This window comes from Artibeus jamaicensis, unplaced genomic scaffold (genome assembly GCF_021234435.1).
Source record: "Artibeus jamaicensis isolate MK-2021 breed Jamaican fruit bat unplaced genomic scaffold, CSHL_Jam_final contig_1998, whole genome shotgun sequence".
Classification (NCBI taxonomy): domain Eukaryota; kingdom Metazoa; phylum Chordata; class Mammalia; order Chiroptera; family Phyllostomidae; genus Artibeus; species Artibeus jamaicensis.
Window position 1 is genome coordinate 9,574,434 of NW_026521407.1, and position 15,567 is coordinate 9,590,000.

At 42.5% G+C, this 15,567-nt stretch overlaps 1 protein-coding gene across 1 annotated transcript in view; it reads right to left on the reverse strand.

Moving 5' to 3' along the window:
• The window catches only part of TEX14 (testis expressed 14, intercellular bridge forming factor), a 61,148-nt gene that overhangs the window by 25,084 nt on the left and 20,497 nt on the right, over positions 1-15,567 (reverse strand). Inside the window, exons 13-20 of the mRNA XM_037163797.2 lie at positions 14,537-15,447; positions 12,173-12,279; positions 9,667-9,755; positions 8,340-8,621; positions 7,146-7,246; positions 4,770-4,889; positions 3,104-3,167; positions 805-886 (exon numbers count right to left, since the gene is read on the reverse strand). Of these exons, the coding sequence (XP_037019692.2) occupies positions 805-886; positions 3,104-3,167; positions 4,770-4,889; positions 7,146-7,246; positions 8,340-8,621; positions 9,667-9,755; positions 12,173-12,279; positions 14,537-15,447 (1,756 nt within the window). The remainder of the gene's footprint in view (positions 1-804; positions 887-3,103; positions 3,168-4,769; positions 4,890-7,145; positions 7,247-8,339; positions 8,622-9,666; positions 9,756-12,172; positions 12,280-14,536; positions 15,448-15,567) is intronic.

Below are 15,567 nucleotides of genomic sequence, written 5' to 3' on the forward strand. Positions count from 1 at the left end.
ACCAATGAAGACGTAGTAAATAAGTGGAACAACAAACCAATGTTTTTCTCCCCGCCGCCCGCCCTGCCCCGCTCTCTAAAGTCAATAAAAATGAGTAAGTAAGTAAATAAACAAAGCAGGCAAGCCGGCCAGCCAGCCGGCCCTGGTCAGGTGTCCCACGTGGTTAGAACATCATCCCCATAGGCCAGCACTGTGTGTTCAATCCCCACAGGACACATTCAAGAAAAAAATAAAATACAAGTAAAAAACAAATTAAAATGAAGTGCAAAACTAAAAGAAAAATAGTGCATTCTTTTTTATTGCAGAAGAGTATTCCACGATATGGATGCACCACACAGCCTGTCAAATAATTTACTTGTTAGGTAAAGTCTGGGTTTCCAGCTTTTGGCAACAAAAAAACAGTGGCTGTAACTTTCGCTCATGCATTTTTGTGAACATAAGTCCTCATTTCTTTGGGCTAAATACCCAGGAGTTATATTAATACTTTTAATCCCTATGCCGACATTCTCGATAAGGATTCTTACTCCTGGTTTACGAGGAGGGAAATGGAAACCAGGGCTGGGAAACCTGAGCAAGGTCACATGGTGGAAAGGCAGTCAGGACCTGCGCACAGATGACGACCGCCTTCCACGGCCCCTCACGATTCTGCTAAACAAGGCCTAGCAAAGCTCAGCTGCCAAAGCTAAGTTTTAGAACATGGCGGCTAATACGTTTTAAGACGAGAGATATATAAAAATGGGGCGTTATCACCAATTAACATTACTTCTATGAGTCTGAGGCTGTGAATAAAATAACAGCACATACCTTTGTATAGGTTGGAATTGAGACCTGGTCAAAACCTCAGCATTCTTTCCAACGCTTTTTCCTATTTGGACCTCTCTTTCACCTGAAAGAATAAAATAAATTCATTTTTTAAAGAATTTTTGCCAACCCAGATTATTATTTTTATTCTCTTCAATTTCCCTTGGTCTTATCCACAATGAGAATCTGGATAAACAAAAGCGTCCCCTAATTGGGTTTGGATTGAGTGCTGTACAAGAGGGTTTTGCTCTGAAAGTGTATTTTCCTTGCTCAGAGGGGAGAACTCTGACACTCACAATACAATCAAGCCATTTACTGGCCTTTCAGTTAGAACCACACAGTTATTTCTGGAGACAAATGTTGTTTTGTCTTTTCAGGAAGGCAAACTGACCTGGTTCCGGTCAACAGACACCAGGGGGCGTTGAAACCAAGAACTGCTTGTTCACTGATCCCAAATGGAAAAGACCATTAGCTAGCTGGGTGTTCTCAGAGTGCTAATTGTGCTTCTTGGCCAACAAATACCACTTAAGGAGTAGGGGTGGGGTCTTCAGTTTTAGGAGCTAATTCACTGCCTTCTGTTCTCCTTGACGTCAAATGTCTGAAGTTAGCCCACCCCAGTTCTCATTGAAATACTGTGCAGACCTCCGGGCAGACAGGGCCAGTACCCATGCTCCTTCCCACCACTGTACTGCTGTGGTTTACAGAGAAGGAGACAGAGCGGCCCAAACTGTCAGCAAAGGTGCACAATCCCCCTGCCATTCCTGAGGTCCATGTAGTCTGGTGGGCAATAAGAGTCCCACAAAAACAATGTTCCCTTCAGCAGGTACCAAGGAGCTCTGAAACCCCACCAGTGAAGACACGCTGGGGTTCTGCTTCCTGTGACCCTCTTTCAAATACCTAGAAAGCATAAATGAATTCCCAGTAAGCACAATTTAGAGCAGGAGGGGAATTCAGAGATTTTAGAGACTGACCACTTCCTTTATACAACGAGAAAGTGGGGCCCTGGAGTGAAGCAAGTTGCCCAAGGTCATGCAGGAAAAAAAAATCAGTGGCAGAACTGGGCTTGGAAGCAGCATGTGTCCAACTGTTACCCCTGTTTCATCACTTAGTGTGCAGCAAATATATATACCAGAGCCCTAGTGGAAAAGGGGGAACAAAGGGCTGAAAGAATGAAACAGTAGCAATCAGAGGCTTCTTCATGTACTGCAGATGTTTGAATCAAACTAGCCCAGGTTCTCTGACCTGTCTGCCCCTAACTTCTCTATTCCACTCAACCTTCTTCCAAATACAAGCGAGGTGGCTACATGCAGGCCAGGCTCCCCCAGGAAGTAACCAGGGGCAGAGGCTCCACAGAAAGAAGTACATGGCTCAAGACCTAGGTCTGGGGACTTAATAATACATATCATCTTGAGAATTTAACTGTTCATATAAAAGCTTATAGCTTCTAAATGTTCCCAACTGTGATTGGGGCCTGGATCAGGTTAGAGATGGAAGCTGGTGGCTGCAGCAGGAGGAAGAGTGAATTCAGAACACAAGTCCACCCTGCAAGGCTGGGTTAAGAGTGTTGAAACATGACTGTGGACAGCTACATGGCTTGGTAAGTGGTTAACTCTGGTTTTAAATTAGATGGTTGCATACCTTAAAAGAGCAAAAGTATGCATACAATTTTTTAAATGTCTGTTTCAGAATCAGTGGCTCACTTACATCTTGTCTTTTGCCAAATCCTGGCTGCTGATCCAAGGTTAACTTCCTAAGCAACAGAAAGCAGTTGCTAAGCTATATAGAACCAAAGGCCTCCTAAGGGAAGGATGTTACGCTGACTCTGCACTATTGGCTGTTATTAACTCTTTGCAAAAGAAGGAAATTGATGATAACACTCTGCCTTTCGGCATAGAGAAGGACATGGAAACCTACTTCTAGTGTCTGTTGTGTGAATAACTATGACCTGAGCAAATCCCTCAGGTCAGCTTGGCAAAGATAACTAAATACCTAATATGTTCCATGAAGAAGCCTGGATGCAAGTGAAAGACTAGAGGGAAAAAAAGAAGCAACAACTACAATATAGTCCATAAGAACTCAAAGGGGAGTATAAATGCCATGATGTATGGATGTCTGGAGGCTGTTGAGGGGCATGAGACATATTCTAATGAGGGGAAATCAATGAGGCTAGGTTTTCTCATGTGTAAATTGAAAGGCTTGGAAGAAGTTATCTCTGAGGACTGCTCCAACTGTATACATCTGTGTTCTGACACAAAGCAAAGGCAAGTGGTTCTCGAAGGAATCTGCCCTAATGGCTTATTACCAGAGCCTTGATGTTGGGCATATGCATCTTGTATTCCTTCAAAGTCTTCTATAGGACTTGAGGTCTGCAAAATAGAGAAAGGAGGTTCAATGGAGGCAGATATATCATCAAAAGGTTGAGAATTTCCTGATGTTCTTAAACGCTGAAAATCTTCATAAGATCCCTACATCTTTTATAGAAAAATAACAAATATGCTTTGCAGACACTAAGCACTTATTTGTACCATATGTTGTTCCTCAAAAGACTCCCCCACCTTCCACTGTAAGGAGGAATTATGTGACTTTTCCCTTCATCATTACACTCTCCTTACCCCAACCTCTCAACAAAGATGTTTTGATTCCTGGAAGCTTTATCAAAAGAGCCAAAGAGCTGGAAAATAACCCAGACCGAAAAAAGTTACTCCATGGGGTAAGAATTCAGAACATTGGTTTGAGGGGTGGCAGTGATGGGGAGGAGGAGGCAAAAAGCAGATCTTTCCTGGGACTGATAATGTTCTGTTTCTTGATCTGGGTGCTGGTTACATGAATTTATTCAGTTTGTGAAAATTCATAAACTAAACACTTAAGATCCGTATACTTTTTTCTGTTATACTTTTCATATATGTATTTCATATATATGCATACTTTATATCTTTTTATTAAAAAATTTCGTAATATTCCAGTCTGCTCATAATAAAATCAAGAATTGTTAAAAATGATGGAAAACTGCTGAGTTTTCAGAAGTGCAGGCAAGTGGAAATGATGCTTTTTGATGCATCACTAAATTATTCTTGTCAGTTAAATGTCATGATTGACATGTGTGACCCTCCCTTTCCTCTACCCCACCTTCCATATTGATAAAAGATCCAAAAAAGGTGGCAGATTGGTGGAGAGATGAGGTAGAAATTATATAAGTAAATAAGAGAATCCAATGAGTTTCACTCTATAAATGAAGGTACTCTGTACAAATAAGTCATTGCAAAAGCTAGGCAGATTCCCAGGAAAGCCTAGTGTACTGGACAGCTTCATATTTGCTGCTGCTACCCTGGCTCTCCCACCACTAAAGCCTGGTGGACCACGGCTAACTCCCCACATCTGTGGGTCACCAGTTCGGCCTCGCACAGAAGAATAACAGCAGGCCCCAGCTGGTGTGGCTCAGTTGCCTGGAATGTCAGCCCAGGTACCAAAAGGTCATGTGTTTGACTCCCAGTCAGAGCACATACCTAGCTTGCACAGGTATGCAAGAGAAGTTCAGTCCCTGGTTGGGGAGCATTTGGGAGGCAACCGATTGATGGTTTTTTTCTCTCTCGCTTCCTGTCTCTCTAAAATCAATAATGTACCCTCAGGCAAGGTTTAGTTAAAAAAAAAAAAAAAAGTAATTGCAGACCTTCTCTGTCCCCAAACAGGATATGTAAATTGGGTAAAATGAAGAAAAATGCTTTAAAAAAGTAAAAAGCACTGTACAAATAAATGTCAGAACCACAAATTTGGAAGAAATTGCATTTGACCTTCCATCTTCAAAAGTCGTATTTTTTAGATGTTTTTTCAAAGCACATGAAAACACTCATTAAATCAACATTATACAGACTTCTACATGAGGCTATTCTTCCTCAATAAAAATAATTTAAAAGGAGTAAGGCAATGAAGAAAGCTTAAAATGCACCTTACCCTAAACTGTAAATTTTTACCTCTAGAGCTAAGTCTTCCTGAGCAGTCGAAGAGTAAAAATGTTCATTGTCTGGAGTTAAAAATTCATCTGTTATGTCCTCAGAAGACTCTGGTGAACAAGTTGATTGCCCGGACTGATCCTATTAGTAAAGCAGGAAATCACTTTTAAGTTGGTGTTCATTGTAAAGAAATCCCGCCCTGGCTGGTGTAGCTCAGTGGATTGAGTGCGGGCCTGTGAACCAAAGGATTGTGGTTTGATTCCCAGTCAGAGCACATGCCTGGGTTGCAGGCCAGTTCCTGGCAGGGGACGCATGAGAGACAACCATACATTGCTATTTCTCTCCTTCCCTTTCCCTCTAGAGATAAATAAATATTAAAAAAAGAAAAGAGATCCCTTCACAGTTAGATATAGTATCAATAACAGGGTTACCGAAAGCCCTGACTGGGTGATCAGTTGGTTAGAACATCAACCTGACCCACCAAGGTTGTGGGTTCAATCCCCCATCAAGGCATATACAAGAGTCAACCAGTGAATGCATAATTAAGTGGAACAAAAGATCGATGTTTCTCTCTCTCCCTCTTTCTCTATCTAAAACGAATAAATAAAATAGTAAAATAAAATAAAATAACCCAGCAGTCGGGGTGACTCTCTCGGAGCTGGCCCCTCCTGCCTGCTTGTACACCCGCCTCTGCTCCCCTCCCCGCAGGAGGCTGTGAATGAAATGCCGTCCGTGCACTGGCATCGACCTCCGGGGAGACGGCTGAGGCCGCCCAGAACTAGGGAGTCCCCTGGGTGTTGGTACAGTTTAAAGGCAAGTGAAGGATCATGACTTTAAAGATAGCAATGCAATCTCAATAGTAAAAATAAAAATAAAGAACTTTAACGTAATTGTTATTTCTTTAGCATCTCTGCTCTACCCCTCCCTCTTCTGCTTATTTCTCTGTGTCCAGGTCCTGATCCCCACATGACAGGTGCCTGGCTCTTTTCCTCACCTTCGATCTCCTTTTGTAGAGGTTTTACAGTTGATTTCCTTGGATACTGCCTTTGCCACACGCTTTTTCTTCCTGGGCACTTAGCAGCTGCTCTCCTTGACCTCTCATATCAAACTGAAACTTCTCAGACGAGCCTGGCCTCCCGTGCTTTCCCGACGTCCCTAACAGACCTGCTTCTGTAGCTAAACCAGTCTTCCTAATATAGCAGCACATCCTGCCCTGGCTGGTGTGGCTCAGGGGCTTGCAAACTGAAAGGTCACCAGTTCAATTACGGGTCAGGTCCCATACCTGAGTTGTGGGCCAGGTCCCTGGTTGGGGGCATGCAAGAGGCAACCAATAGCCCTCTCTTTCTCCCTCCCTTTCCCTCTCTCTAAAAAATAAATAAAATCTTTAAAAAATATATGACATGTCCTCTTGGCTGACATATGACAGAAGGAATAAATTTTCCTGTGTGGAGTTTATGTGCAACGATAAAATACAATAGTATGTTTTTTGAAAGACCTAAAATGTTATCACAATTTTATTTTTACACTGTTTCGTTCTCAATTACTAGTTATATTCTTTAAGTGATTGTGGCCCCATGCCAATGATAATTAAAAATTTTTGGTTCCACTTTGTTGGTGTGGCTCAGTGGATTGAGTACCAGCGTGTGAAACAAAAGGTTGCCGGTTTAATTCCCGGTCAGGGCACATGTCTGGGTTGTGAGCCAGGTCTCCAGTCAGGAGTGCTCAAGAGGCAACCACACATTGATGTTTCTCTCCCTCTCTTTTTCCATCCCTTCCCCTCTCTCTAAAAATAAATAAATAAAATCTTTAAAAATTTGTTTTGGCTCCTTAGGCTGGACTATGGCCCAGTTGCAGGCTTTAAGGATGTTAAACTTCTGATGCAAAGCTGTAACCTCAATGAGAATGGTAGAAAGTTAGGACTGAACCTCACAGATCCTGCTGAGGCTCGGTTGTCACTCAAGAACATATTCCTGCCACTGAGTTGAGGGCTGAATTTGGGGCTTAGAGGACTTCCAGGTGAGGGTCTCCTCATCACAATCCTGGCTCTGCTTTTCCTTCTTCAATCATCAGCTTTGGGACCTAACTTCATGCTGTACTTTCACAGTTGGTCTTGTGTATCAAACTAGATGGGAAGCTCAAAAGCCAGAGCTGAATCTGATGCTTGTCTGTGCTGCCCCCAAGCTCCAAAATAAAGTGCTTTGAGTTCAACTGATTCAAAAAGTAATACACAGGGAAGTAACACCTTCTTCATTCATGTCAGAGACATGAGGGCACATACTCCAACAACAACAAAAAGAACCACTACAGATATTATTTCAATGTCATAATACGTAACAACTCAGTTCTCCTTTATTAGGCCCTTGGGTTCAACTTGACTCTCCAGAACATATTACTCACGCTGCAAGACTTCTCAATGACCACAGACACTTCAGAACTTGCTTGAAAGACTTCATTATGCTCTGGCTGCTCATTTTTCCTGGGGCACAGGTGCCTGATACCTAAGGATTATAACATGACGATGGCCATGGTCATTTGGTGATGTTCAGACAGCATGGAAGGGCAAAGGGCAACATGAGAGAAGAGGTGCATGCATATTCTGCTAAGGGCCGCCATGTCCCATATGGCCAGGTCAGGTTTGGTCTAGAGAGTGGAGACTGTTTAGCCTGGCCGCTACATGCAGCCCTGGATCATTCACCCTTTTGTTCTCCCATCAAGAGTGAAGCTGACAAGGAACAGATTTTAAATGCCAAAAAAAGCTAAGCCAACAGATTTTCCACCTAAAATAAATGATCATTTTGGATGTACCTTTCTTTGACTTACAAACAACTGTGAAATAATATCTTGTGCCTTGACTACACAAGATATTATTTCACCTGGTGTGCCTTGACTACACACCAGGTAAAATACACAGGCTTCAGTTTTAACCTGCAAATCTATAAAGTGATGACAATCAAAGGTTCCTCTGGGCCCTGGCTGGTGTGACTCAGTGGACTGAGTGACAGTCTGTGAACCAAAGAGTCACCTGTTCCAATTCCCAGTCAGGGCACCTGCCTGGTTTGCAGGCCAGGTACCTAGTAAGGGGCACATGAGAGGCAACCACACATTGATCTTTCTCTTTCCCCCTCTCCCCTACCCTTCCCCTCTCTCTAGAAATAAACAAAATCTTAAAAAAAAACCCACTATAAAGGTTCCTCTGGCATAGACTCTGGGAGCCAATAAAAATTTTCCACTTTAAAATGCAATGCAAAGAAATAGACAGCATGGAGAGGCTGTCTGCCAGTGCCCTCGGGTAAGAAAGGTTCGATTCCTTACTAGGTTACACCCAGTACCAGGGTCAGTGCACAGGAATTATTTACTTTGAGAAAATGGGTCTGCTCCAACAATAGAAAAACTCATAAATCTCTGGATTTCTTTACCTGTGGGAAGAGCAGTGGGATCAAGAGAATATCCTGCTTTCCCCTCAAATTCAGGGATCCCCAACAGCTGGAAAGGAGGGGATACCAAGCAAAGGAAATATTCCAAGAGGCTTACTTATTTTTGAGAGATTCCTTGATAGAGTTCACCTATTCTAATTCCTCCCACTGAACTTACTGGGGAAACTTCCAGGCCCACGCTGACTGCCATGTGGGTCATTATCATGGTCACTGTTGTCTGTTTTGTCACATTTGTCATTTCCTCCTGGCTCATCATTTTTCCTGGGATACCCTGAAACACGCCATCGAGTCACATTCTCAGGGTCCCTAATCGGGGGCTGCAGCAAGGGATCAGGCTCATTTTCAACTTCATTCTCTATAGCCAAATTACTCTGAGGATGCCAAGGAGGTACAGTCAGCTGCCCAGAAGCTGCTTTCTCTGCCATTTCTTTCACCTCCACTGGGTACAAGAAAAATCCATAGTTAAAACAGCACCATGAATATAGCAAACAAAAGCTTTTGATTCTCAAAGAGCTATATTTAACTTTTATAGCCCATACTATCGTAATAATTGCCTTTTTAAGAACTGTATCACCCTTAGCTTGCCCTATTTCATTTGAAGAGGAGGCGAGGAGAGAACTGTTGACGGAGTGAGAAAAGGGCAAAAGAATTTGTTAGTTACAGTCCTTATTGCTGAATCCCATACAGCAGGGAACTTGTAGAGGGATCTTCTTGCTGTGAAGATGTCCAAGAAAAGGACATATGAAGTCTGTAGGGATTCTACAAGATTCGATTAAAGTTTGTCTAGCTTTTCTAGGCCATGATGAGATTATACTTTATAGAAGTATGCATATATATGTGTGTTTTCATTCAAATGTTCTATACTTTTGCTAATGTCACCTAGCATTGTTGTTAAAAAAAACATGGACATTATATTCTTTAAACTTATAAAAAAAACTAATACAAAAGGATAATTCCACAGAATATGTGGAAGTGACACTGTATGCTTTCTACTTTAATAATTATATATATTAAATACCTATATTATATGCTTTTACTACACTTGTTATATAATATATGTTAATACATAATGGAAACATTTCTGCCCTGGCTAGTGTGGCTCGGTGGACTGAGCACTGGCCTATGAACTGAAAGGCTGCTGGTTCGATTCCCAGTCGGGGCACATGTCTGGGTTGCAGGCCAGGTCCCTGGTTGGAAATCGACATTCCTCGCCCTCTCTCCATCCCTTCCTACCTCTCTAAAATAAGTAAATAAAATATATTTTAAAAACTTTTTTAAAAAGATATATTTCTTATACGGTCTAGAAATAAAAATGCATTTTTCTTCTGTAGTTAGTGATCAGAAAGGTGGAGCTTCTCAAATGGAGTAATCTAACAGAGGAAAGAATGAGTGCAACACAGGCTGGGTACCCAGAGATAACAACCAGATTAGACATATTCTTTAAATTTCATTTTGTCCAACAGAACCCATGACTTTATACTCACTTTTCCATTTTAAGTGTAGATTTCCAACATCTTCAGTTTTTTTTGACTTTGCACTATACATTTCAGAAGGCACAGATTCCATGTTGATCCTAAATTGTATAGGTTTTTGGAGGGGTAGGGGAGCAGGGTGGATACAACATGTCAGTTTGCTCAAGTTCTTGACACAACCCTGAGCACACCAGCCCACCAAGAGGACTGATTGGCTATGCCCTACTCTTTCAGCTATTCCTGGGGTTGTGCTGACTCCACACCACCAGAGGGCGCCAGGCTCCCCAACGTTCAGCTACTGAGACTCCTTTCCTGGTAGAGCCCTGGACAGGGACTGATGTCAACCAAGGTCCCTTTGGGTGGTTTGACATAGAGAAGAGTACACTATTCAGCTGTGTTACTTTGGCTTGGGCACTGGACTCCTCCCTTGCTAAGAAATTAAAGGACTGGGTTAGAAGACTTCTAGGGTTTGTTTGTTTGTTTGTTTGTTTAGTTTCCAAGTTAGATTTCAAAAGTACTCTTGGGAAATTTGCATAAGTAGAAGAAACACAGAACTGAAATAGTTTCTCTGGACAGAATCCTGGTCCTTACACTGCTGCAGAGTCCCCTGTTCCCCTCAATGCCACAGAACATTAGTGATGGTTCAGTAACCCTCCTGCCCTTGGATCAGAATTCTCTGGTAATAGTCCCACCTGCATATCAGCAATAGCACAATAACTAACATTTATAAAGATGGACTTAAGGCACCAGGGATCTTAAAGATATTCAGATATTGCCAGCCTAGTTTCACTGGGCACTAGACCCTGACTTGCCACTGGTTCGTATGACTTTCCAAACTGCAATCTCTCTGGACCAAGGTTTCCTCACCTGCAAAACAAGGGAGTATCTTTTCCTCTAAATATCCCATAATTATATATACTTTATTGTCTATTAAATTAACTCTTAAAAATGTGTGGTCTGTGGCATGCACACAAATTCCGTTATCCGAATGCCCTTTTCTCCCACTGGACCAGAGAGCAGAGACTACTGCATTGGAAAGGTCAGCTCTGATCAGCTTCTTTAAAGAGCAATATAGCAACAGCTATCAAGAATCTTTAAGTCTTAACGATTCTAAAGTTTAAGATGTCCAAACCCTTGACCACTATAGTAACTTTACTTCTGGGAATCTACTGAGGACCTAATCCAAAATGTAGAAAAAGCTTTACTGACAAGTCAGTGTGGCTCTATTCATAACAGAAAAAGTAATGAAACAACCTGAAATTCAATAATAGGGGAAACCCAACAATTTCTAAATAAGTTTACATTACAAGGGTGTTTTTAATAATATGGGATAACATTCATGTTCTAATCTAAAGGGAAAAATCAGGATATAACACAGTATAATTAAAATAATATAATCAGAATATAATCAAGATATATACATGTAGTATAAAGCTGTACACCCTAAATTTATGTTACTAACCAATGTTACCCAATAACTTTAATTTTTGATAAAGACATATACATGTATATACTTTTTTAAGTATACAAAAAAAGACTAGACGGATTGGCAGCAAAATGTTCAACTTTATTTTGTTGGGGTTTTTTTGTTGTTCTTTTGGAAGAAGGTGGAGCTGAGTAGGGAAGGCCACAACCAGTTTTGCTTTGCCATTAATGGCTATATGGCATCCCATCTGCTTCTATCAATGGTGTGAGTGCTAAACCTTCTGATGTCAGTAAGGGGGTTCTTCAGTACTTCCCTTCCGAAAGGTAACACACACTAAACTAAAATGTCTGGGCCTTTTCCTCAGTTCTCTCTTAATGCACATATTTACCAATACAGAGGAGCAGCAAACTCCCGTCATTAGTCTCAATCACCACTGGGGAAGGAAATAAATCTTTTCCAGAACTGATTTCAAAGCTGTGGATAAATGCTGCCATTTAGCCCCAGAAAAGGAAAACCGAAATTGATGTGCTAGTCTATCTTGAAAAACATCTATCACTCCTTTAAGAGTTCCCCCAATGCAAGGTACACACATGCTCTTCTTCCAGTGATTTGTGCTAAGTGCTGAAGCTACTTCACTTCATTGATCCAGCTGGAAATCAGAGGTCGCAGGGTTAACAGTGATACTGTTCAACCCTCTCTTTCTGCCCTCCTGTCATTGCCACTTATTTTGAAACAAATAGTTTGATTCCTGGAGCACTGGAAAAAGGAACACCTGGCATTTCTTTTTGTAAGAAAAACCATCTCGGCAGCTTTGGAAAGACAAGGTGTTTTCCTTTTGAGAACTGATGAGTTAATTCTGATTAACCTGCCAGGTACTTTACCTTTGATGTCTCCTACGTTTTAGGAGACACTACTCCTTACACTGCTCTTTCTGCTCACTTAACAGAAAGAACCTGCCAAGATCTGTTTCTGATACTACTCTTCATCATTCACAGACTCTTTGTCATGAAAGCATAAGATCGTTAAGTGACACTAGGGTCACATGGGAGTCTAAAGGCACGTGATACAAAGGACAATAAAATGTTAACCCACCTGCTGGTGTTTTGGTTCCTGTTTCTTCCCAAACTGTCCGTGGCTCCTTGAGTGGGCTGCGATTGTTCACCTGGGCTCTGTTTTCCCGAGCCACGAAAAGTTAACAGCTTGAAAAGGAGTAAACAGGCTTCAGTGCTTTCATGAGGGAATTCCCTTCACTCTCCATTCTATTTTTAAAGCCATTCTTGCTAAATGTGTAGAAATAACCAGACAGACCAAGATAATTTCCCTGTGCATGTTTCATATGTAGTAAGTCATCTCATTTCTGGAGGCCTTTACATAGAAATGTTGGCCCCCAGCAACCCAGTACAGAGGGACATGGGGGAAGAATGAGCAGACAAAACAGACATTAAAGATCCAAAAACTTCCCCCTGTATTTTATTAAAGCAGAAAGATTTGTGGCAGGGGTCACAGGCCCTGGCTTCTAGTCTAATCCTTAGACTAACTGAAAAGAGACTTGTGCTTCATTTTCCTCATCCATAAAACAGGGGCAACATCCGCCTGAAAAATTCACTTAGGTGAAAATGTCTTACTCCTTGATTAGGCTAAAAAAACCAGAGCAGACTTCCTAAAAAAAATTAAATATGGTGTAATTGTTTTATACATAGTCATATGTACTAGCAGATGGTTTCCAACGATGTCCACCATCAATTCCTTCCTTCCTGTCCACACTGCCACTTGAGAGCTGTAATCTATTTTCCTTCCCCTAAGTCTTGGCTGGACTCCTGACTTCGGCCAACAGAAGACAGAAGCGACATTGTCCAAGGGCTGTGACTGGTGTTTAAGAAACCTGGCAGCTTCAGCTTTCACTTGCCAAGCCAGCTGCCTTGCTGTAGAAAAACTTGGGAGAGACTAGTTGGAGAATGATAAAAAGCCAAGGTTGCGAAGAAAGGCCACCTGGAGAAGCCCAGGGCCCCACACAAGGAAGTGAAGCCTTTCTGCCCAGACCAACAGCCAACTGAATGCTGCAGGGGTGGGAGAGTAGCCCAGGTAATCCTGTGTATTTCTCACCCACACAATAGTGAGAAACAATAAGCCATTGTTATTTTAATAAATTTGGGAGGTTTTTTTTTTCAGTTACATAGCAGTAGATAACCAAAAAATATAAGAAAAGTTACTTTTCTTAGTTATCTAGAAAACTCTAATTTTCAACAGAAACAGAAATATTAAAGTCTAATCCTTATGTCTTGTCTTTATACAAAAACAACTGCCAATACCTTCCCCTACGTTCTAAGTGAGGACTGAAGCCTCACTGAAATTCAGCAGGGTACAGAGAAAGAGCGCTGGACTAGGAGTCAGGAAACCTGTCCCTAGCCAGCTGTGGGCCTTGGAAACAGCAGAGCAAGGGGTGGAGGTGGGGGGGGCTGTGTGCCCTGTGCAGGCTAAGGGGGTATAGTACAGCTGCATAATTTAAAAATAAAACCCACTAAGCTGGCCTGCTTTCTCTCACCATGGGTCAGCAATTCTAATTAATTTCCGTAATAAAATCCTCCTTCCAATGAAGCCAACCTCTCCTGCTCTACCCCCATCCCACTAACACCTGGACTTCGGGAAATTTGAGTCATTGAGCTTGGTGGGGTCCATCCAACTTTAAAATTCTATGATTCAAGTGACAGCCAGCTCTCTAAGTGTGACTTTGTTACAGTCATTCATTTACTCATTCCCTCCATGACCATTTATCAAGTACCTCCTATGTGCCAGACACTTTGCTAGGGGCTAGGACACAGGATGAGTAAAACCTATGCCCTGCCCTTCAGTCACTCACTGAGGAGCTGTTCTACAACATCCTCTCTCAGCCTCAAGCTACACCTCCCAGGCCAGCTCCCACGGTGTCTTCTCACCTCCTCTGAGGCATCTTCTTTGACCAGCAGGTCTCTCTGTTCCTCTCTCTGTGAGCAACTCACAGGTAGAGGTTGTGACTCAATCATCATCATATTCCAGGGCCTACTATATAACCTCCGGCTCTATAAATGTCTGCTGAATGAGCGAATGACTGAATGAACAAGCAATTTAGAATGAGATTAGTACCTACCCAAGATACCATAATTAGTAAATTGAACCATGTAAAATTATCAATACTTGATTATTTTTACGTATAAAACAGCAATTTCATATGGTTCAAACTGATGCAAGGAATTTACAGAGAAGGACATGAGCTGTGTGTTGGTTTTGGAAGGGGAGGTGAAGAGTAACTACCTTGGAATTCCATCCTAGAGGCCTTACTTCCCAAAGCTAAGAGGACCCTTCCCACAGCTAAGAGGACCTTGCTATGAGTTGGCTGTATTTATGAACATCCTTGCGTATGGGTTGGAAGCAACACTGAACCTGGCTTCAGACACCCTACTTCCCACTTCTGAGCTTTACCTGATGGCTCTTTTCTGAAGGATCCCCAGTGCTTTTTTCAGAGCCTTGAGGGAAAGCGGTGGAAAGGTTCCATCTGCAGCCACTTCTATTCCTGGATGTTTTGCCAAAATGTCCCCCTTGAAAGTCTCTTGGAGACCTTGCTAGGGTCAGGCAATTGCTACCAGCATCTGGCCACTGGCCTCCTGGCAGTTGCAAAACAGGAGGAATATAAATCGAAGATGGGGGGCCCACGGCTACAGGCGAATCACAGACATTAGGAAACATTCTTGAAGAAGCCCACAGAGATATGTGCTCTTCCTGCTCCTTCTGTATCATCTCAAACTCACTGAATTTCTGCTCGATTTTCCCCAGTAAATCGTCATTCTGGCGCATTATCGCCTGTGCAATGGTTAAATTCAGCACACACTTACTGATGTACTCCTCAGTCATGGACCTGTTGCTCACGTTGCCCTTGGCTTCTCTAGCTGACTCGGGTAGGCTGGGTGAACTAAGTGAGCCATTTTGCCAGTCCCAGTCCTCAAAGGAGAGCTCTGTGTCAGCTTCCGAAGATCTCTCATCCTCGTCACAAAAACAGCGCGCCTCTCTCTCCATCTTTTCCAACTCTTCTTCCAGGGACCTCAGCTCATCTGCCTGGTTTGGACTTGGCCCCTCAAGAGGTGATCCTGCTCCTGGGGGTTCCTTCTCACCTTCCGTGTCCAAACAGCATGAGTAGATTTCATTGATTTCGAAGCTGCAGAGGCTTGACTGACCTGGGCTGGGGCTCCTGGCCTCTCCTGCCACAAAGCAGGCAGGAAAAGGAGCATCTTGGTTCTGAGTCTCCTTGGTCATCAGACTGGGATCTGGGACCTCAGGATCTAGTGTTGCTTTCTCACTGGGAGAACAGTGACCCCTTGGTGAATGAATCTGACTGCCTGTTGAAAAGAACGGTAATACACAAATGATTCAATGACTAAATGATCACACGCAGCAGCTAAGCAGCTGTGGTTGTTGTTTGAGCCATGTGTGAATGCAGAAAGCAGCTTTCTATCTCC